Source organism: Arvicanthis niloticus, chromosome 12 (genome assembly GCF_011762505.2).
Source record: "Arvicanthis niloticus isolate mArvNil1 chromosome 12, mArvNil1.pat.X, whole genome shotgun sequence".
NCBI lineage: Eukaryota > Metazoa > Chordata > Mammalia > Rodentia > Muridae > Arvicanthis > Arvicanthis niloticus.
The window spans coordinates 73,660,676-73,684,646 of NC_047669.1; the positions used below are offsets into that span (position 1 = coordinate 73,660,676).

A 23,971-nucleotide genomic window follows, 5' to 3' on the forward strand; every position below is an offset into this window, starting at 1 on the left:
GGCAGGATCATGGCAGAGTCCAAGCAGCCATAGTGCAGGAGAAGCTGAGAGTTCTATCATCTGAAGGCTGCTAGGAGAAGACTGACTTCTAGGTAGCTAGGGTGAGGGACTTAAAGCCCACACTCACAGTGACACACCTACTCCAACAAGGCCACACCCACTCCAACAAGGCCACACCTATTCCAACAAGGCCACACCTATTCCAACAAGGCCACACCCACTCCAACAAGGCCACATCTATTCTAACAAGGCCACACCTACTACAACAAGGCCACACCTCCAAATAGCACCACTCCCTGGACCAAACATATTCAAACCATGACACTGTCTTACTAGGTTTGAGATTGTATGCTAAGTACAGTGTCTTCATTGTCTCATTTAATGATGACAGAACTAGGGACTCTTGCCACCTTCATCTTACAGCTAAAGAAGACAAAGGTCAAGGTGCTGAGTAACTTTCTTACATAGGTTGTCAGAGTCCAAGGCCTCTGGACCTCCATGACAGACCTCTTTCCAGAACTGACTTTCATTACCAGACATGACTCCTCACTGTGACAAGGAGACAGACCTTCAAAGTTGATTTAGAAGACATCTGTTACTCTTTCCGCCAACAGGTGGCGCAACCACCCAGTGAACCCTGGCTTCCATTGCTGTGGAGATGCCCACAGCTCTACCCGTCAAACTGGTTGTCTCTTTGTGGTTGGCTTTTGCCTTGTCTTATGCAGGGAACAAATGGTATCCTGGGAAATTGGTGCAGAATTACAGAGATACATCTAGATATGTAACGTTACCTTCCTCTAAAACCCAGTAGGCTTCTAACCGTGTCCTTTGGAGGACCAGCAAAAACCCACACGTAAAGAACGGAGTTAACCTTTTTATTTTATTTTACCTAACCACAGCATGGGCCTCACAGTCGCTAGCAGCTACACAGCTTAAGTGATTTTGGTTGGCCCTTCTCAAATTAGCTTTAAATCTAGGTGCACATTTGGTCTAAGTCGGTTCATCTCTCTGTGGCTGGAACCCTCAGCTGTCACGTGTTGTGGTGATGGTAATATGAAATTAATATAATAAACCCCAAAGAGAAGCATCTGGCACATGGTGATGCTCACATACGAAAGAAAGGTCTCAGGAAGTCTCCGTTGTCTGAGGACCCCCTGCCTGGTCAGCTTTGATTGTCAGCTAGACACAAAGTAGAATTATCTGGGGAAAGAGCTCAATGAAGGCGTTGCTTAGATCAGATTGGCCTGAGCGTGTGTCTGTGAGGGACTGTCTTTGTTGTTAGCTGGTGCAGGAGGGCATCCTGGGTGCCTGTTGTGGAATGCTCCAAGCGTAGCTTCCATCTTAATCAGAATAGACGCTGACCACCTCTGACTCTCAACAAGATGGCTGCTGGTGCCCACAGACCTTCCCTTTGAGGTGTTAGGGAGGCTCACTGGGCTTCATCTGAGATTCCATTCACCCACTCTGTCCTGCGCCCTCCCCTCCTGTCAGTATGCAACCCAGATCTCAGGAGGTGCTGATCTCAGGAGTGTGGACCATTGGCTGAAGGGGGGTTCCATGCATGCAGCTGTGGGGAAATCTCCATCCATGCCTGGGTGGGACTCTTTAATTGTGCAGTCATGGGGGGGACACCCACATTTCTGCAAGGGATTTCTCATCCACTGTCCTGTAAGTGACTCTAATAAACTCATGGTTCATCAAGATGGATTTGGATGAAATCGTTACTTTTGTCGGCTACTGGTGCCCAATCTGGGGTGAGCAGGTGTCTGTCCACATCTCCCCAGGAAAAGTTCACGTAACTGTCACACAGAGGGAACTTAGCCAGTTCACCCACAGCCCGGCTTCACACAGGCAACTCCGTGCCCCACCCTGTCAAAGCATCAAGGTTAATTCCCAGCTGCCAGCCAGTATTTAACTTTCCACATAAGATTAAACATTTGGATTCGTAAAAGCCCAGGATTGCAGACTCCAGGCGGCAAGGGCTTACTGGTCTCAAGCTGCAGGTGCCCAGCCTGCTGAGATTTACGTACAGTCCAGAAGAGGTAACATCAGTAAGAGGGGCAGAGACTGGCTTTCTGGAGGCCTCTTGCATTGCTCACACACTGCATAGGTAAGTTTCATTATATATATTTTTTAAAGGAATTGCATAACATTCTTTCCTTTTTCAGAAAACTAAATATATATATATATGTCTCGTTCACACCTACCTCCTGTCTTCTCTCTACCTGCCCTGTTCCTTCCTAAAACTTTCCTGCTTTCTTTCTTCAGTAAACGCCTTCAGATGAAAATGTTGAAAGTATTTTTTTAAATAAAGGATTTATGCTAAGTGTAGGTAATCATATCTTTGTTTTTTCTGCTGTTGTAAAAATCCAAGACTTTGCTCTCTGTCGAAGACTCAGATAAGGGCAGTGACCCATCAGATTTTGAGCCAAGAAAGCCTCGGTCACTAGGGTCAAATGCGTTTGACTTTCCTCGAACTGTCCTGAGTGTCCTTGTCAGGTCACATCATAAATAGAGGGAACGAGGGAATCATTTGATGGCCAGGAGACAGAGCACAGCCGACAGAAGTAAGCAAGCGTGGTCTCCATCTTTTGTCATTTATGCATTTGAGCCAACCAGCCACAGGAGGTGAAAAAATGGGCTACTGGGATGTGTTACCTCCAGTCAGACAGACTGAGTCCTGGGCTCTGGCCTGGGTCACTTGCTCCTAGCCCAGGCACAGTGGCCAATTTGAGAGCCCTGATCTTAGACAAACAGAGCTAAGCACTCTAAGCTATCTTCAAACCACCCACCAAAGAGCAAGCTGGCCCTGTATTCCCCTGGGACCCATCTTGGCCTGAGACTCAGCAAGACCCACTGAGTGGAAATACAGTTCCCATAGGTGGAACGGCATGATGCTGACCAGTTAGACCTACATAGGTGGCGATTTTATACAGTTCAGTGGATGCACACCGGGTTCTCTGGGTATTCCGAAAGCACAGTGCCTTGCATGGGATTCATGGGGTTAAAGAAAGAGTGTCAAGCATGGCTGTCTGTGCGGTCACTGCTTACCCTAGGGGTCAAAATCTCAACCAACCCCTTTATCATTTTTAAAGATAATTTATTTATCCTTTACACTTTGCAGACTTTTTAGTTTTTTTAATTTGTGCATGTGTGAGTTTATGTGTGCGTGTGGTGCTTGTGCTTGTGCATGTGTGGTGTGATTGCAGGCTCAGACAGACCGCATTGCGTATGGGCAGGTCAGGGGGCAGCCTCGGGGTCAGTCCTCACCTTCCACTCCCAAGTTTGCTGCTGTGTTCAGGCAAATTAGCTCAGAAGCTTCCCAGGACCCTCTTGTGCGTATGTCCCACCTCTGCACAGGAGCACAGGGATTACACATGCATGCAGTGCCACTCGTCCAGACCCAGGCCCTCAGGCTTGACAGTTAGCATGTGGCCCGCTGAACCTTCCTCTCCCCTGCCCTTACTTTACTACTGGAAATTGGTGTACAAAGTGTGCTGTTTTCCTGCATTTTTAGCTTTGGTTAGTCCTTTCTTACAGCTCCTTCTCTGTCTTCCTGACTGCCTTTCACCCTAATATTTTTTTTCCTCTCACACTGTGTTCTGCTCAGCATTTGAATACATTTTAACATAGTCACTATCAATAAAACTGCTTGCACACAGTGCCTTGAATTTTTCTGTGGCCACGAAACACTAGACTTCCCAGCCAAGCCACATCCCGTGCCTCGGTATGCAAACATCGAGCCCCTCAGACTCGACTTCCTCAGCCTGGGCAGAGGGCAACACTCAGGCATTTATTTAATCCCTGTGGGCCCTTTCAAGCCTATAATTAAATCTGAACAAAAGAGTCCCCGTGATCTGCTTAGCAGTGAAGAGCTGAGCAAACAATGGGTAGTGCAGGCCACTCAGCCCTCGGAGCTGCCAACTCTATCTACACCAGGAAGCAGGCCTGAGTGGCTACAGTGGAGTGCCTTGCTGAAATCTCTCTCCTCAAGATACCTGTGAATGGTGGAGAGCCTAGGTGTTCCCTGAAAGTGAACTTAGAGCTTCCTATACGCATACATAAACTTCATGGAGAAAAATAATTTGGCTACACTCCTTTACAGCAAACATTATTATTTAAACGACAGTGCACACCTCTGCCACACCACTTGGAAAGTGTGCTTGGTGTGTACCTGGAACCAATCTCATCTGTTTGCTAACTTTCTCTCTAGCCTACCAGGCTTTGAGTGGCCAGAAGGAGAGAGAGATCTTAGAGACCTTTGAAGAACAGAAGTTAAAATGTCGGATGGGCAGGAGCTATGTCTCAGTGGAGGCAGAGCTGTTCTTACAGAGGACCAGAGTTCTCTTCCCAAGCACACATGGTGGCTCACAGGTATCTGTAACTCCACTTCCGAGGGCAATAACACCTTTTTCTGGCCTTCTGAGGCACCTATCATGGTATACATACATACATGCAGAAAAAAACACCCACACGCGTAAAATTTAAATAAATTTGTCTTTTTTTTTTTAAGTCAGATGTAAAATATATATTGGGAACAAGATTCTCAAAGAAGGCAATGGGAGGATGTGTTTTATGAGAGAATTTCTGGGAATTTCTGGGTGATCTTCTCCAGATGAGGCTTCTTGACACAGCCTGTCCATGAAGGAGAGGACTACCACATGTTCAAGGCAGCTCACACACTGTGACAAAGGGAGTGAGGCAGGAGAAGGTGTAATAGTCTAGGAGGTAGGGCGACACTGAAATGTTCTCAGACAAGAAATGCCTGGGAGGAAAAGAAGTTGTAATAACTAGCCAGATGCACATAGCCATATGCCTCATCTTATAATGCACAAAAGCCGTATCCCTCATAATGCACAAAAGCCATATCTCTCATCTTATAATGCACATAAGCCATATCCCTCATTATAATGCACATAAGCTGTATCTCTCATATTATAATACACATAAGCCATATCTCTCATACTACAAGGGTCAAGCCCAGGAGTGGGTCAGGTGGAAACTCAGGCCAGGCCAGGTAAATCTTGTTAAGGAATTAGGAGGTTATTTTAAGAGCAGCAGGAAGGTCCTGCATCCTGTGATGTAAGGTGGTGGTATAACCCCACTTTCCATCTTACAGAGATGGCATCCTTGTGCAGGGAGAGAAGGGTACCTGCAGCCTAAAGAGAAATTTCCAGGAGGACCACACAGTGTTTTAGAGCGATAGGATTTGACTGTGAAGGAAGCTTGATTTATTTTTTGGTGTTACTATCTAAAATACTCTTTTCTCTCTCTCTCTCTCTCTCTCTCTCTCTCTCTCTCTCTCTCTCTCTCTCTCTCTCTCTGTGTGTGTGTGTGTGGTTTGTCTACCAGCCACAGCTAACCTTTTGACATTGTGACAAATGTCATCAAGAAAGTTCACACACCAGAACTGTGTGATCAAGTAGATCAAGTAGTTACAAAGAAAAATGTCTCATAAATTGCAACAGATGTACACACATACATACCATACACTCACACTCACTACACACACATACCACACACACACCATACACTCACACTCACTACACACACACACACACACACACACCATACACTCACACTCACTACACACACATACCACACACACACCATACACTCACACTCACTACACACACATACCACACACACACCATACACTCACACTCACTACACACACATACCACACACACACCATACACTCACACTCACTACACACACATACCACACACACACCATACACTCACACTCACTACACACACATACCACACACACACCATACACTCACACTCACTACACACACATACCACACACACACCATACACTCACACTCACTACACACACATACCACACACACACCATACACTCACACTCACTACACACACATACCACACACACACCATACACTCACACTCACTACACACACATACCACACACACACCATACACTCACACTCACTACACACACATACCACACACACACCATACACTCACACTCACTACACACACATACCACACACACACCATACACTCACACTCACTACACACACATACCACACACACACCATACACTCACACTCACTACACACACATACCACATACACCACAAACACCACACACTCATACATACCATACTACATACCCACACTACACACACACCACACACAGTCACACACACACACACACACACACACACACACACACACACAAACAGCACCTCATAATTTCTTAGTGTTTTAAGTTGCTTTATGCTTTGAAGCTGCATATATAGCTATCTTGGACCATATGCTGGGCATACCTGATAAGCCTAGGACATAGAACATATTTTTAAAAATCTGTCTTTACAGGCTGGGCGGTGGTGGCACACGCCTTTAATCCCAGCACTTGGGAGGCAGAGGCAGGCAGATTTCTGAGTTCGAGGCCAGCCTGGTCTACAGAGTGAGTTCCAGGACAGCCAGGACTACACAGAGAAACCCTGTCTCGAAAAAAAACAACAACAAAAAAAAAGCTGTCTTTGCAAACTTTTGCCTTATTGCTGCATGCATGTCATGAATGCATGTACACATGTGAACGCATTTGCTATCGGCTGCACACAAGTCGTGAACGCATGTACACACATGAATGCATTTGCTATCGGCCAAGAGATCACCCATGTTTTGTTTTTCAGCACAAACAAATGCAAGATGATTGATAAGAATTCAAGGTTCAAGAAAAACACCAAGGAAAGCAAAAATACATGGTTATAAAAACGTCTGTATATATGTACACTTTTTGGTCTACTTCCTTCTACTCTTTCTCCATTTTAATTTATGCATATATAGTATCTACATGCCTTTATACAGCGTTATGTCTTCTATTACATTTTATTTTAACAGTGCATTCAAAAATGAATAAAAATGACTGTGTTTGATTTAAAGACTACCAGATTTTCAATTCAATCCATCACTAGCCTGGCTGAGAAACTACGTTCTTTCCAGTTGCTCTCGCCTCCCTACCTCCCTGGAGGTAGCCAAATGGAGGAAGAGCCTTAACCTTGCTAATCTCTATTCTCATTTAGTTACAGTGAGGGGAAGCATGACCACATTAGCCAATTTGACACAGACGCTGGAGGATGTCTTCAAGAAGATTTTTATTACTTATATGGACAACTGGAGGAGGAACACAACAGCTGAGGAGCAGGCACTCCAGGCTAGAGTGGATGCTGAGAACTTCTACTACGTCATCCTGTACCTCATGGTGATGATCGGCATGTTCTCGTTCATCGTGGTGGCCATCCTGGTGAGCACAGTGAAGTCGAAGCGGCAGGAACACTCTCAGGACCCGTACCACCAGTACATCGTGGAGGATTGGCAGGAGAAGTACAAAAGTCAGATCTTGCATCTGGAAGACTCCAAGGCCACCATCCATGAGAACACGGGGGCGACAGGGTTCACAGTGTCACCCTGATAAAGAACGAGGGTCTGTCTGGCTAGGATGGGGTGCTTCTGCTGCCTCGAGAGCTCCACTTGTCTTTGCTCAGAAGAAAGCTGGTTCCTCTGTGCAGCCTGGCTAGCCAGTTGATGCAAGTGATGTTTCTATCTCAGTGGTTTAGGTGAGTCTGTCGGGTGGTACTTTATGCTAAGCCTCTCTTTTTTTCACTTGCTATGCATTGTAAATGTCATTTAAATCAATTTCAATCATAAGAACAGAGGCAAACATGGAGTAATGGGACTTGGCAGGGGCAGTGGGAATAGAAAGCAGATATTTACAAATCTTTCGACCTTCTTTCTCATGAAATATTAGTCTGGATGTAGCAAATCCAATTTATGAATAAGTCAAACCTGTTCAGAAGCTGGGTTTAAATCTCTCTCGGGCTTGCTGCACTGACTGGAGAGCATTTACTTACCAAGTTATGGGCAGCAAGTCCAAGGTGATCAATGGACAGAGCGTGGGGTTATTTTGCATTCACAGCTTTCCTGGTATTTAACTAATTTAGACGTCTGGACAGAACAAACACTGAAAGGACAAATAATTCACACCAGAAGCAGAAAATATTCAAGAGCCCCCTCAGTGCAACCAAACATATTTTTAACTTTTTACAGAAATGTAAACTTTAAAAGCTCTCTGGCTTGAAAAAGTACAGCCTTTCTTCCTAAACATCATTCTCTTTACTTAATTTTAGATCCGATTATAGCTTATTTTCACACGTGTTTGACAAGGTGGAAGCTACAGAACACCCCCTAGATGTTTGATGCAAGCTAGACTGTGGCTAGTTAATCCTTTGCACCACAGTTGCGGTGAGATGTTGGTCAAAGGGTACAGGTTTTAATGGGGCTGAGGATGCACACCCATAACCCAACCCTCAGGAGACTTGGTGGGAGGGGCTAGCTGAGGTTCAAGCCATTCTAAATCCATTGCACTGCAAGGTCAATAATTATGCCTTTTGTTCTTAAAAACTGATACCTAAGAGGATAGTAAGTATCCTTACCACAAAACAGTAACTACATGAGATGATATGTTAGTCGGTCCACAATGTATATATACTTCAAAACATCATGTTATGTGTGTGATACAATGTAACCTGTCCTTAAAAAATAAAATAAATATTTTGCACAACAGAATACATAGTGTCATCATGTCAGAGATGAAGGATACCTTGGAGGTCACCCAGTACCACTTCACCTACAGATGAGAAGACTGCAATCTATCCAGATTAGATGTTTTCTTCATTAAGTCAACTTCATGGCATTTATCTACTTGGGTTACTGGCCTGGGAACTGGGAGTGAGAGAAGAGTGACATCTCGAGCTGTGGGAGCTTGTAGGGATTGGGGATGGGTCATGGGGAGGTTGAAGAACTCACACATGGGGGAAGGGAGAGTCAGCTGTGCACTGGAATGTGACAAGTCTGAACAGAGCTCAACAGGAAGTGGACATGGCTGGGACAGAGACATGAGGATGAGGACATAATAGCTGCAGGTAGGATGTACAGGACAAACGAGAGCCATGTTGATCCTTGGCATCATGTTCTCCATACTCCATGTCTTTAGTATGCCATGGCCAGGGCACAGCCATTGTGAGTGGGCCTTCCAGCCTCAGAGGACAAAGACAAGAGTCAAAGGAGACCATTTCTGTTCCCATAAGATAGTGCCGGAGTGAATGATTCCTAGGGGTTATTCTGAGTTATTCTGTGGCTCTGGAGGCTGGGAGCATGGGTACCAGCATCTGAGGTTCCTGGTGAAGATATCATATAGCTTTAATATATGACAGAAAGAGGACGACCAGATAACAGACACATCATCATTTTAACAGTGTGTTCCCTGGTAGTCAGTGCAGCCCAGTGAGGGTAAAGCTCCCTCCACAAAAGGCTGTGCATTTTTTGGAGTGCGGGGGCGGGGGGGGGAGGGAAGCACCTCAAATGCCTCCCTCTCATCTCAAGTTTTAACGTGAATTTTGGTGGCCACAAACCATAAAGCTAACTACAATGTTTGTCTCTTTATAGAAGGAGATACAATGTACATAAAGCATCTGCTTCCTGCAACATGTTTTTGCATGTATGCTACCAGAGAAACTAAATAATGTTAGAGTTATTCATAATCCAAAAGCAGATATGCTAGGAGTGGCTTCCTTCTTCAGACCAGAAGCCTAACATTCTGATGCACACTGACTTGACCAACCTAGTTAGCCCAGACCCAGAGATCCTAGCCTGGGGTTGTATTCAGCCAGGTTTTCTACCCTGGTAATGACTTTCTTTTTTATCAGATCAAGGTTCCCTGGGCCTCCTTCCTGACTAGGCTCCAACTTTGGCCAGTAAATATTGTATACTCTTGGTACAAATTATTTCATTGACCTTCATATCCTAAGAGACTTGGATAAATTAATTTTTTTTTCTAACAGCTCAAAATGGTTATCAAGCCCCTTAAAGTACCTGCCCGAGAAAAATGAACCACGACCAGGGAGACTGACTGTACAATCCAGCCAAAGTAGGCAGGGCAGGCTACTTGGAACCCTCTCTTTATAGCAGTGAGAAAGCTTGCAATTACAAATCTTCTCTCTTTCCCTTTGAGGAATAATTCTTCCATCTTAAAAAAAAAAAGTCTCTTAGAAATGCAAACACTGAGACCCTGCAAGAATAATTCTTCTAGAATCTAGAAATAGCTCTTTGAAATACAAACATGAAGACTCTGCTGGGCATGCCCCTTGCAGGTCTAAGGAGCTTTGTTTCTCCCTCAGAACACAACACAAAACACATATCCCTTCCCAGTGTTTGTAAATTTCCACTTGGTTTATCTGTTACCCAGGAAAACATATTGGTGGTTAAATCCAGGCTTTCATTAAGCATACTTTATCATCATCACTGAAAATATGGTTATAACACGGGCATCAATCAGTCAATTTCATTTAGGGAGAACAGGAGAAATGCCACATCTTTATGCAGTAATTAATATGGTCACCTTCACAGGATCTAGACTCAGGTAACAGACAAGCCTCTTGGAATGTCCATTGGGAATTATATAGTTTGGCTTAAATGAGGTGGGAAAACATACTCTAAATGGGCATTCACCATTCCCTAGGCTGGGATTCTGGAATGGAACCTAAAGAAGACCAAGTGAGCACAAGCATCCCTCACTCTCTTCCCGGCTGGACTCAGCAAGCCTAGACAAGCCCTTGCTCCCCTAAGCTGCATATGTCTAGCATTTCGCTGTGTTAACAGCAGGTAACTAGCACGCTGGACAGGTGCCCGGTTGTTGACCCATTTACCCCAGCTTCCCCCTCCAGTGAGGCTTTTCAAAAGAAAATGCCAAGTCAAACAGCTGATTTTTTTTTCTATCCATGTCCCCTTTAGAGTCTTTCTGCTTAGCCTGCTGGTTCCACACACCTGAGTAATACTTCAGTCTTAAAGTGCACATTCGAAGCTATCGTAAAAGGAACAGGTGCTAGGGGCTGACCTGACCCTAGTCTCACAACCTATGGTGAGCCCCAGATCTGGTGCATGCTGGCCTAACCCTTTTGGGGGGGGAGGGGGAAGCCATTCTTTGTGTTTCTGTTTCATCAATTGTGAAATGTTATCATTATAGCGTGTCCTTTTGTAGGCCTCGTAGAATTAAGTTAAACACGATAGTCTCAAAGTGATATTCTCTTGTTGGCACAACTAGGTCTGTGAAACCCTCTGCACACTAACATTTTCTACTTCATCTCCACAAAGAGACATAATGAGATCTGAAGTTAGATTTCTTCGGTTCAAGTATCCACCCTGCAATTAGTGTCAGCATCGGGCATCAGCTCCCACCTCCACAAAAGAGGGAGTTGGTGAGAACTTTCCCTCTCCATAGCCTTGTACAGGACTGCTCTGTCTGCACCTTGCCACCCGGGACGCTTTTGGGGATTCACTGGTTAGAAATGAAACTGGGAACCTAATGCCAGGGTATCCTTCAGTTATCCCAACCGGGAGGCATTCTTCTTGTCCCCGTGGAGGAATGCTAAGCCTGCAAAACAAAACAAAAAACCTGGGACCTATTTCTTCACCTGTATAAGTCAACATTAAGTGGACATGAACAAAGGGCCCCCAACCCCTGCGGACCACCGTCAGGGGTTCTATTTTGGATTTCTGCAATAGCCTCAGATCCTGGAAAACTGGCCTGACGCCCATAGCGCCTGCGCTTGGAGCAACATGGTGCTTGACCTCAGCCGCATCTGCAGGAAAGCCTAGAGCCACTGAGCCTGCGTATCAAACGGCCGCCCTTTACGACGGCGCTTCCGTCGAGCGGTGCATTTCGGGACATGTAGTTTTCACGATGAGATTGTGGGAGTCGTGGTTTGTGAGCACCAAGAGAGGAGGCCCCGCCGCCTTAAGTTGTAAGTGTGTGATTGAGTCTTTGGGGCGCTGGGGATCCCTCGGTCAACTCCCCGTTCGTGCTTTTCTCAGGATGACACTTGCTGGCTACGGCCACACAGCGTGTGGGAACCCTAATGGTCTGGTCGTCTTGTTTTGGGGACGCAGGGAGGGAGCGATGATAACTCCCGGCCTCTCCCCTTAATGGAGCAAATGCGTGAGGGCGAGAACCTGGCTGGGCACTCCCAAGTACCCAGGGATAGCAAAGCCCCGTTTGATCTTGTGGTGCCCCGGATTGCAGACGCCACAAGTTGCTACACATGAGCTGTGCTGTTCCAGCTAATAGGAAGATGCACCATAACTCACAGGCTCTCCAAAGCTTTGAAATTTGGAGTCTGGCCACCCAGATAAGGTGGGTCTGGGTTTCTTGAAAACCGAGGCCTTTGCGGAGCGGGTAAGTGAGGTTCAGGGGTCACAGGCTACCTGCACCTAACGATACTTCAAATGGTTGGCTGAGGAATTGGAGTGAAGTGGATAGAGACTATGGCGTTCATACAGTTCACACGGCTGCTCAGATGAGTGAGTGGGTTATATGCTGAGATAGGTGGCCCCCTCGACTGTTAGCCCTGGCAAGAAGCACAGGGAGCTCGTGGGCAGAATATTGTCCATGTCGTTTTAACTGGTGTAATCAAAGTGAGCGAATATCTTCTTTGTTTCCAGAATAAAACCTGGCAAGATACTTTGCGTTGAAGATCAAAACTACTAGCGGTTTTATTATCTAAGCCCTTTTGCTGTCGTTAACAGTTAAGCCTGGACAGCTCCCTGATGTTTCTTATATTTTAATGGCTTCCAGCTGTCTCACCCTGGTGGCTTTGGCTCACCCTCTGCTGCCAGATGCTGCTTGTTTTTGAATGGCACCAGGAGTCCGTGATACCAGAGCAGACGCTGCTGTTATATTTAGCTTTCTTGGTTGTCCCATTTGCTTGCGAGCCGCGGTGAAAAAAACGTCTGCTTTGGTGCTTGTAGTTTTAAACAATGGGTGAAAATGAACGGGGCTGATCTGGGCCGTTCGCTCTCTTCTACTCACTCCACCCACTCCATAGCATTTCAGATTTCCCTTTGCTTTTACTTCTTCCTCCTCCTCTTCTTTTTTCTTCTCTTTCTCTCTCTTTGGCATGATTCCGTGCATCTGAGATTGGCTTCGAACTCACTCTTTCTCTGTAGCATTGGATGACCTTGAACTCCAATCCCTTGACCTCCACCTCCCAAGTGGTAGGATTACACTGGCTTGTACCACCGGGCTGGTTTGTGAGTTACTTGGGTTGAACCCAGAGCTTTTTGTGTTAGCACTCTGGCTGAGCCACACCCACAGTCCTCTGCTTCCTTCTCAGAGACCTTACCTTTTAACCCTCTATGTGCCAATCTTTTGGCATCCGGTTCTGTGACATCAGAGAGAGCAGAGAGTTGTGAATTCCAGAGTGGGAGACTTACTCTTTGGACCCTGATATTCCAAGAGCCCTTTGGCTCAGGAGGCTAAGGACTTTCCCAGGTCATATGCCCAGCCCTCACTGCCACCTGGAGTAGAGTCCTGTCCTCCTCCTCCTTGCCCTTATTCTTTAGCCCATGCCTGGCACCTTATACTGAAAACATTCTGCCTCACTGCTGTTTGTTATCCAGCAGGACCATTAGCAAAGGAGAGACATTATCAAGACAATAATGCTTTCTGTGTGTCACTCATTCTTCTTAGTGATTACTGGCCAACTTCTGAAGGAGAACTTACTGATGAAGGAAGCTTTGAGAGGCCAGGGGCACATTGCTGCTAAGTGTAGTAGGTTTGCCAGACCCCTGGATATTTTCTTTCATTTATTTCCTCTTGTAAGCATATTGGGCCCATTTGTTTTCCTTGACCTTGGGGGTCAATATCCTGTGCATATCAATTCACATAGGCGATTTGTGGGAAACAGTTAAATCATCTACCATATAATAACAACTCAATTAAGAAAGAATTATAAAAACAGAATGGAAAAGAATGTATATATTTTGTTTTACTACACAGCATGGCTAATTCCTAAGAGTATTAGACATTCAAAGTACAAATTCCAGCAGCAGGTTACAACATGCAAAGAACTCATTTTCCCATTGTAGGTCAGAGTCTGCTGCTATTTAAAGGCAAACACTTGCAGGAAGTGGGCACCTTCAGCCACTGCTATCACCTTTAAATAAGGCTTTGAATTGTACGCTTCTTGGTTTATCTGACTTTGCACAAGTCAAAGGCAAAACTTGCTTATCTTGTGCCAATAGCTAGTTGGTTTTCAAAGTTCTATAACCTTGAATAGACTGAAGTCTGAATTTTATTTTATTAGATACTTTTATAACTGGAATTTTTTTCCTGCACCATCTCCCATGAGGAAAAACCCATGGGAAACCCAGTCTATAAGGTGTATAGAATTTAAGGAAAAACCCATGGGAAACCCAGTCTATAAGGTGTATAGAATTTAAGGAAAACCCAGTCTATAAGGTGTATAGAATTTCCCATTGCTTTTCTAATTCTAGTCTTAAGTTCTAATGAAGAAAAGTGATCTTGAAGCTCTCTCTCTGATTCCAGGTGACTTGCTGAGGCTAAAGCTCCCAGACCCGACTGACTGGATGTAAGATAGGCAAGGGGAAGGGAGACCTGGGCTTGATTTGAGCTACACATAGTGCTTTCTCGGCAAGCTGGGATTTCCCCCACGCCCATATGGAGCTGCATGCACACCTCTCTTTAAACAGAGGCTTATGGACACTCCAAACTATAGCTCCTTAGCAACGACCCTCAGTAAGTCCTTTTGGTGACCAAGTATATCCTGAAACTAGGGAACATGGCTAGATCCAACATATACTGGCTTTGGGTGCATGCACAGTCAGGCAAACTATGACCTTAAAATGAACATTTAGTGGGAAAAAAAATCCCTATTTGCCCTCTTTTGGCTGTGCCTAATTGGGAGCAGACAGGATTAAACTCAAATGCATTGTGGGAAAGGATGTGAACTACAGCTTACATAACCCATATAAATTAGAACCAAATGACACCCCTCTGCTAGCAGTCAGCTCCTACCCCGTCTTGAACCCACCAAAGGAAGCCACAGGCTTGTCCGCTCCAGCTCAAGTAGTCTGTTGGTGTCTTGTAGAGTACCTGGCCTGTACCACGTCTGTGCTTCTGAACAGAATTCCTTTTTGATCTGTGTACACTTTCAATTTTTTAAATACAGTACCAAGAACCCCAAGACACCCATTTGGAACAGAAACCTCTGGTACTAGGTGGGTTCAGATTCTGGTCACTCACCAGAGGACCATGCCTTATGTCTTCCCCCTTTAAAGTAAAGGGGGTAAAGTGAAACTTGCTGGGTTACCTCATCTAAGCATGTTAGTACAGACAGCACAGTAGAGTCAAGTTGTGGATAACTTTCTATAAAGTCAAGTTTCAGAAATAGCAGGGCCCACCTGGTTGACAGTGGCACATGCAGAAGCTTCATCCAGATCTCAGGTGGTCTGGCTGTGAAGGCAGGTGTCATCGCTAATGAGACACAAGACCCTGGACAGCGTCTGTTCTCTGGTTGTCTCTGCAATGTCCCTTGCTCTAGGTCTCTACTTTTTAGAAGGAATTTTATGTACAAGTTAGTAATTTTCTCAGGACAGTTTTTTGTTTTTGTTTTTTCCTGTCATTTATTCTTCCCCTCCAGATAGTTTTTGGTTTGTTTTTATTTTAAGCCAGGATGAGCACAGTTAGTGTCCAGAAGGTCCTTCATCTCCAAACTAGCTTGTCTTCATGTCAGGAGATGGGTGGGACCATTTATGAGTGTGGGCTTTAAGCGCACAGAGGAGTCAGATGGGTACAGATGCTTCAGGAGCAGCACTGTGCAGGGAGCTGCAGAGAGCCACAAGGAACAGGGTCACCTTGTGCAGAACTCCAGACCCACCTCTGTTTGCTCTCTGTTCACAGGACTCTCCCTATCAAAGATGTGGCTTCCTAATGTGCTCTACCCTGGAAGCTCTGCATTGACCAGTTTCTCTGTCTCTCCCAGATCAGAACTTCCAGCTCCTTGGACCCGACCTTCCAGCTGCCTCTCATGCTTGTGTGTACCGGTTGCATCAATCAGAAGTGAACTCACAGTTGGCCCGCCATGAACTGGAAGGTGAGAATAGTTTTAAAAAGTATATTCTGGTTTTGTTTTTTGTTTTGTTTTTGTCTTTCCACATATGATATCTGTCACACTAGCAGAAAACCTGAGCTCACAGGGTCTGGAAATTCCTTGCTGTGGATGTGAGGTGGGTGATGACAGACAGCATTTGATGGAGAATAGAAGTAGGTAAGACTTCTCACTTCAGAACCCAGTGAGCAAAGTGGAAAGACAAACCAGAGTCCCTTAAACCTCTGTGGACATAATTCCAGTGACCTGAGAACCTCCTAAAAGGCCCACTCTCTGAAGGTTTGCTGCAGTTCATGGTAGCACCACCAGGGGGCCAAGCCTTTAACACACACCATAGCATTGAAGATTGTTAAGAGCAACATGGTAAAAAAACGACTATATCAGTAGAGTGGATATTCTGTATCAGTAGAGCAGACACACTGTTTCAGTAGAGTAGCTGATACTCTGTTTCAGTAGAGTAGATACACTGTTTCAGTAGATACTCTGTATCAGTAGATACAGTATCAGTAGACACACTGTTATCAGTAGAGTAGGTACACTGTATCAGTAGAGTAGATACTCTGTTTCAGTAGAGTAGATACTCTGTATCAGTAGATACTGTATCAGTAGAGTGATATTTTTAGGAATTGTATCTGTTCTCCAACAGTCTCATATCTATATCCATCTGATGGTCCTCACTCCTGGCTCTTTATCTCTTCCCACTCCTGTGAACTTCCCTTCCTCCTTATAAACCCCTACTCACACCCATGCCTTCTTTAATTTTGTGACTTACTGAGTCTCTGTTACCATGGGTTTAGGACTGTTCAAGGGAGCCTGCTGGGAGTGGAGCTTTAAAAAAAATAATAATAATAATAAATAATAAAGTAGACAAAAGATAATCACATTTAATGTTTCAACCATGTAAAACTTGTGACTTTACATTTGTTCTCCAGACTGCTGGAGGAAGGCTGGGCCGTTCTTTGAGTGTGCCTCTCCTAACTTCAGACTGCCTCACTTTTCTGCAAACATTGGCCTTTAAAGCTCCACTTAGCAGTCCTTGCTTTTGCTTCTTTGAAGCAGATGTACTGGGTGAATGCTAGTGCTTCTGTTTGGAGTGCTCCCGAGGTGGTATGATGGTATTTAGAGGTGGAGCCTCTGGCCGTGTGGCTCCCTCATGTGTGGGACCAGTGCCTGTGGTGGCAATCTCAGTTCTGGGAACAGAAATAAGCCGTTCCTTCTTAAATCTGTTCTTATCGGGGTGCTTTATCACGGTGACAGAAAAGTCAATAAAGCATTGAGTGCCCTGACAAAACAGAGCCCAAAGAGCTGCCTAGCCCACTTTCTGCTGCATGAGGACACAAGTCTGTCCCACGTTCTGGAAGAGGCCCTTGTTAGCATCCATCAGCCTCCACACATCCGTTTATAACTTTGATGCACAAGCCTGAGGGGAAGACAGTGGCCTGAGATCTTACAGAACTTCCAGTTTGTGTGGATGTGATCCTCATCCATAATCTTGTCCAGCTGTTTTGCCAAAGGCATTGGTTTTTTTCTAGCCACATTTGATTCTCTCAAAGAACTCAACTCAGTTTTCATGGAAGCCACCTTTTAAAAGGTCATCAATTACCCATGGGAGCACCAAGGACAAGTTGAACTGATTGGGAAATAAATGAAAGAGATTCCTATAAAAACATTAGATTTAGCAGTTGGAACTGAGGTGGGGGCAGGCAGAGCATAGCCTGCTGGCTGTCTGCATATGGCTATGGGAAAGGGCAGGATTTTTTCATTTAAATGCCCAAGAGCCTTGAGGTAAGGTGGGAGTTGGTTAAAAGAACAGCTGATTAGCCAGGCTGGTACACACCTACAATGCCAGAAGGTGGGAGGGAGAGACAGAAGGATCCAGTAGAGATAGGACCAGGTAAAGATAGGTAGACAGAGTTCAGGGCTAGCCTTGACTACACAGGGCGGCTGAAGTCAGACAGGTCCTAGGAGCTTGCTGGCCAGCCAGTGGAGCTCAAATCCTGAGCTTCATGTTCAGTAAGAGAAAACCAATCCTCATGCAGGCACGAGCAAGTGGACCAGCACACATAACATGCAGTCACACACACAGGAGGACATGTACACACACGCACTCATACACACACACATTCATGCTTACATTCACATGCACACACATGTATGCACACTTAACACACATACACATGAACACATGCTTGAACACACACCTGCACTCATACACACATGAACACACATGCACATAAACACATACACACATACCCACTTACACACATAAACATGTGTACACACATGAATGAATGCACACACCCACTCACATAAACACATGTACACATGCATGCACACACATACATGCATGCATGTTTGCACTCACATGCACATACACACACACTAACACAGTTACACACTCATACACATGAACATGTGTTTGAACACACACCTGCACACACACACACACATGAACATGTGTACACATATACATACGTGCACACACATGCACGCACTCACACATGAACAAATGCACACATGCACGCACACACATATGCACACACACACAACTTCACACACTCACACACAGTTAATCTCACCCACCCCAGCAGTAGTCATTTCCTCCCTACAGGTCTGCAGATTTTGAGAGCTAAAAGGAGCTTAAAGGATAAGAGGAGATGAGTGAGAAATTAAGGCCAGTTGAAGCCAGTTTCTGCCCCAGAAGGGGCAGAGAGGGGGGCAAACTCTTCAGCCCTTTAGCGTTGCTGCCCTCCCGCTGGCATCGCCCCCTGGCTGGCCTGGAAACTTGTCTCTCTAGACTCCTTAAAAAGAAAATAAATAATGGAGCCACCTGGCCCATGTCTGTCAGCTGTATTTCCTTTCCAGTTTGTTTTCTACCTTCCTGTTCAGACAACACATCCCTGCCCTTGCTGAAGCTGACTGGGACTTGTACCTTAGAGAACCATGGGCTGTAGCATGGGCTCCATCTTACAAGGATCCCAGGGTATCCGTGGGGATGAGACAGTACCCTGTACAGATCTAAGGCAGTCTCAGTCACCAGCAGCCTGGGGAATGTAAGGAGATTTATGTGGCAATGCTCACATCCCCTGCCAGCTAGATTGCACCTAAGCTATGTGATCCTCACTCCTCCGTGATGTAGTGGCTGAGAGTGGACATAGTTACCGTCTGAGTTAAATTAAACAACTAGAATTTATCTTCTTCCTCACCCATGGTATTCACTATATTATTCTATCACAGGGCAACATTCCTCAGGAATCCTCAGATAGCCATTCCTAAGAGTTACATAGTGTCTAAGATATTGACTCCAGCTGAGTTGTGGCCGACATGCAGGACTTAATTGTAAACCAGATTCAAGTGGAAGGGCAAGACAGGTAACTAGAAAATTGAGTGATGGAGAGTCTGCCGTCCACAGCGGGGTGGGTCCTGCTTCCTCCTCACCCATCCGCCACCTCCCCAGAGTTACAGTCCTCATCTGTTTTAGTCAGGACAGTCTGTCCCCATTGTGGGGCTGGAGTGGGGACAAAAGGAGACAGTCCACAGAAAGCACAGGGCACAGACTTTCCAGGAGATAGCAACTGGTGTTCCATCTGCTACACGGAAGAGTGAATCACTAAAGGTTTAGATACCTTTGGAGGGACACAGATATGAATAAATTAGAATCAGGAGCTGGGGACTGGTTTCATTCTAACACTGGCCATCTCTCCAGCCCGTTAGATTAGCTTTCATAATCACCTCAGGGCTGCCTACCTAGGAATGGTGCCACCCACAGTAGACTGAGTCCTCCTGTATCAATAATGAAGACAGTTCCCCATGGACATGCCCACAAGCCAGTCTGCTCTAGGCAGCTCCTCCCGCCGGAAACCAGCCCAGCCTGGAACGGTTTGAAGTGGGACACAGCATAAGTCGTAGAGGTAGCTTTAAAGACTGATGGTCTCTGACCTTCTAGCCCTCTAACTATGCTGAATGCTTGCTGATAACTTCTGAAAAAAATTCTAAAAACTTACTTGCTTATTCTGTGGCTAAAAAATGCTGGCTTGGGCAATTAACACCTATTGCCTAGCATCGGGGAATTTAGTAAAAAATGTATTTCTCTCTCCCTTCTCTGTCCAGGCAGCCAGAAGCCTCTCTGGCTAGGCTGGTTAACTCCTTGTGAACAAGAGAGGAAGGAAAGGAAAAGAATTAAGATGCTTTATACAGGCAAATATGCACAGACATATATACATTCACAAACACAGACACTCTGTCCAGGCCTGATCATCTGTCACAAACAAGTATCCATGCATGCTTATATACATACATATACTTACACATGTACATATAGACAAACAAACATATACATTTTAGATGGATGGATGGATGGGTGGGTGGGTGGATGGGACAAAGCTCCCCAAGCCAAACCATCCAACAACTTTATTTCTTTTCTCTGGTCTTTCTATTAGACCTTCTTAGACAGAAAGTTCTTTAGAAAATTACCTCAGAGATAAAATGTTACATAAAATAGGCGTTACAGAAGGATGTGATATTATGTTCAAAGCAGTGTTTCATTCTAATATGCTCATTCTAAGTTCAAAGCAACAGGTTTTTCATGGCCTTGCCTTATCATAGTGCACACCTGTGGCTTTATCTTTGAACCTAAATGTTTTTCCTTACACATAAATCTGTCCCAAGTCTATTTCCCTTTTTAGTGTGATTATGAAAGATCATTGTATTTCTTATTATGTGGCCTTTACTTAATATTATGAGGAGTGGGCACATTCTGTTTTTGATTCTAACTTTGTTACATCCTTCTAGCAAAGTGTCTAAGACTATCTTTTAAAACTTGCTAAAATTTGGATCAAATCAAGAAGTCTATAGAATCATTATTTCATCTAAAAAGAATTAATTCATTAAAGTTTATGTTAATCTGCATGAAATCTAATCAATAGTGTGGGCTAATGCCCAGGGATTATTATATTAATTTAATAATGACAGGAAAGGCATATCAACTGCAAGAAGCAATCCTGAGATGAAGTCTCTTTGAGCTCACCCATGGAGCTCACCCATAGCAAGACCATGCGGAAATGGTGGGCCACCTCAGGAGGGCCAGCTGCTAGCCTTGGCCTATCCTAGATGGCTCCTGACATCCTCCAATCTAGACTTATCTCTCAGGTGACTACAGATTGTATCAAGTTGTCAGCTAAGCTAACTAGGACACAGGAGTCTAGCCTCAGCGTGAAACATTGTAGCTGCTCAGTAACATTTGCCGGAGGAAGGAACCCGAGACTTTACATCACTGCTAGAGCAACCAGCCTGTGTCTTTCTCCCTTGAGGTCCTTGAACACGTGCCCCTGCTGTTGTACATCCTGGCAGCAAAAACCCTGATCCTTTGCCTGGCCTTTGCGGGAGTGAAAATGTACCAAAGGAAAAGCCTGGAAAGAAAACTGCAAGCTGAGAGGAAGAAGCAGTCGGAGAAGAAAGAGAACTGAAGAGATGTTAGAGGTACTGGGCTTTGCAAACAAAACCTGTCCAGAAGGTTGCAGTGCCCAACCTAGGATGTGGTGATCTGAAATCTCTGCATCCTTGCTCTGAAGGGCTGCAAGAGGGCACACGGGCACTGCAGCCAGGGTGCAAAGGCAGAGCCTCGGCCCTGCTGCTGACCATTTAGAGTATCCATCCTTGGCTCCGAGCCTGTTGTGCTGCTTAGTGGGAGGGCTTAGCTCAGGACCCTGACTCCAGCTGCAGACCAGAAAAAGCTCATTGCACTAAGACATGCGCATTTGGCGGAGGAGGAGATGGAGACACGGGCCAAATTAAGAAAGCCTGTTATCTTCGGGATGATGCCTGGCTGGCTCCCTGTTGGCAAATGATCCCTTCCCAGTCTGCTCATCATCTGGCCAAACCTCACCTGCCCACTTCTCCAGTCCTCTTCCTGTGCTCCTGTGGCAGAACTGTGCCCCTGTGGCATTTCTGCATCGCGGAGACTTTTATGCCCCCTGTGTTCCTAGCCAGCCCTTCCTGATATGTCCTCCCCAGGCATGGGGCTTGTGTATTAGCTGGTGCCTCTCTGTGCGCATGGGGTGGAGTGGAGGGCTCTGGCGCATGCGTGGGAAAGTCAGGACTCAAGGGTCCTGGGAGCTATTCTTAAGACCTTGCCACAGCCATACCTGATTATTTACTTCCGTGTACAAATCTGTCTCTTCACGTTATCAAGTGGAACTCTGAGCCTCTCTTAGTATCAGGATTCAAATATGGTGAGCAAGGATTCTTGATTCTGGTTCCAGAACCCAGCTGGAGATCAGAATTTCTATACACGGCTGCGTGGATTCCTGTGTTGCTTGTTAAGAGCATAGCTTCCCCAGGCTCAGCCTCAGGGCAGGGCACCGTGTCCACCGTTCAGTCTGGGCAGTGGTTCCTTTGAAAATCCAACAGGTGATTCTTATACAGTCTGCTCAGCTCCAGATTGCTATGGGAACCGCCTCTGGTGTCACGGCCCTGCCTACCTGATGCCACGCTCCTGAAAGCAGGCGCTTCCCTCAGACAGTCAAGCAGGCTCCTTGGTGACAGCGAGACTGGGGCAAGCATTTCACTGAGCATGGCATGCCTCAGCCCTCCTGACAATTCCCCAAGGTAACATCAGGCTGAAAGAACAGTAGAGAACAGGTCTGAGAACTGAACCACGCTACTCATGCCCCAGCTGTGCCACCTCCAAAGAGTACAGTAACGAGACTGTAGGAGCACTGCCGTATGCCACTCGCCCAAGCCTGCCGCCACTCAGAGAGTGGAGACTTTCCAGTCGGAGGAACTTACCACCGTGGCATCTTGCCTTTCAAAACTTGTCTTATTGATTGAAAACCAAAAATAACCAAGAAATGCTTGGTCTCAGTGCTACTTGGAAAAGAGGGGGTGCTTAGCAGTTTAAAATACCGAGGGCAGACAGCTGAGTTAAGTGTTGGTTAGGTTCATGATGCAGGCAGAGTCAGGGTGCCTGCCAGCTGAGAGGAGGTCAGGAAGCTCACGTGTGAGCTCATTGGCACCCGTTATGTTCACGTTTTCATTGAGCCAGTACCACAAGCGTGGATGTGCACACCGCCACGTAGAACTGACCCAGGAGCTAGCCTGTCTCTCAGGCTAGCTGCTTGACCAGACTGCGCTGAAGGAAGAAATCTGTGGTATCCAAACACACTGATTGGTAGATCAGGCTGAGTGGCCTCCTCTGGAGTCTCAAAGCACAAGCACAGTTGGTGCTGCACCTTGCTGTTCTCTCCAGCGCTGGTCTCACTCTATGGTCTCCCTTCCTTTCTAGATTTTTCTATTTAAATGTCAGCTCGAGTGGACTCCGGCAGAGAAGAGAGAACAGAGACTTCACAGAAGAGAATGTACTTCTGGCCTAGACCTTTAACTTAAATGATTAACAGTGTGAATTTTTATACATTTTTAGAAGAACCTGTATTTTGTTTACTGAAATAAAATACATTATTCTTAAAGCGGCTGTCTGCATTTTCTCTCCCTCCCTCCTTCCCTCTCTCCATCTTTCCTCCTTCCTTCCCGCCCTCTCCCCTCTCCTCCTCCTCTCTCTACCTGCTCCCTATCTACCCCCTCCCCCAACACATTACTAGTGGACTTTCTCAGGGCTTTTTTCTGCCACGTTCTGGTTGTGGAGTTTTGATAGCAACTCTTGGGTGTGTGTGCATACATGCCCACATCAGTGGTGATGCTTGCTGTAGGGGACAGTCCCCACAAAGGGGAGCATTAGTAGAAGCCTTGGCCAGCATGTCCCCACTTGCCACCATGCTTCTTCATGTGTAGCTCATTTCCATGGTGACATGGAAACATGTTTGCATACCATCAGGGAAGCTGTGTGCTTGTCTATGACAGAACCAAAAAGGCTAGACCCTGTGCCGGCCTGGGAGGGTTTTGTGAAGTCCATGGAAAATTACCCCTGGCCCCCTCCCCCCTTCCCAGAAGGGTGAGGCCACACAGTCCCAAGAAAAACCACAAG

At 45.7% G+C, this 23,971-nt stretch overlaps 2 protein-coding genes across 5 annotated transcripts in view; both read left to right on the forward strand.

The window, feature by feature from the left end:
* The window catches only part of Kcne2 (potassium voltage-gated channel subfamily E regulatory subunit 2), a 50,263-nt gene extending 41,667 nt beyond the window's left edge, over nucleotides 1-8,596 (forward strand). Inside the window, exons 1-3 of one of the 3 annotated variants that reach the window (XM_076943160.1) lie at nucleotides 1,914-2,110; nucleotides 4,214-4,374; nucleotides 7,054-8,596. In XM_076943160.1, coding sequence (XP_076799275.1) covers nucleotides 4,281-4,374; nucleotides 7,054-7,442 — 483 coding nt within the window. In that variant the 5' untranslated portion in view covers nucleotides 1,914-2,110; nucleotides 4,214-4,280 and the 3' untranslated portion in view covers nucleotides 7,443-8,596. Of the gene's footprint in view, nucleotides 1-1,913; nucleotides 2,111-4,213; nucleotides 4,375-7,053 lie in introns of those variants that run through there. The other 2 variants (XM_034515217.2, XM_076943159.1) reach the window with 2 other exon arrangements.
* A 3,103-nt stretch (nucleotides 8,597-11,699) lies between these two features.
* Smim11 (small integral membrane protein 11) lies at nucleotides 11,700-23,456 on the forward strand. Of its 2 annotated transcripts, none has more exons than XM_034514759.2 (4): nucleotides 11,700-11,829; nucleotides 15,868-15,978; nucleotides 21,303-21,471; nucleotides 23,276-23,456. In XM_034514759.2, exons 2-3 carry the CDS (start codon nucleotides 15,967-15,969, stop codon nucleotides 21,456-21,458), a joined length of 168 nt encoding a protein of 55 aa, XP_034370650.1. In that variant the 5' UTR covers nucleotides 11,700-11,829; nucleotides 15,868-15,966; the 3' UTR covers nucleotides 21,459-21,471; nucleotides 23,276-23,456. The 2 variants fall into 2 exon arrangements, with proteins under 2 accessions (XP_034370650.1, XP_034370652.1); XM_034514761.2 differs by lacking the exon at nucleotides 11,700-11,829 and adding an exon at nucleotides 12,242-12,260.
* Nucleotides 23,457-23,971: the final 515 nt, after the last annotated feature.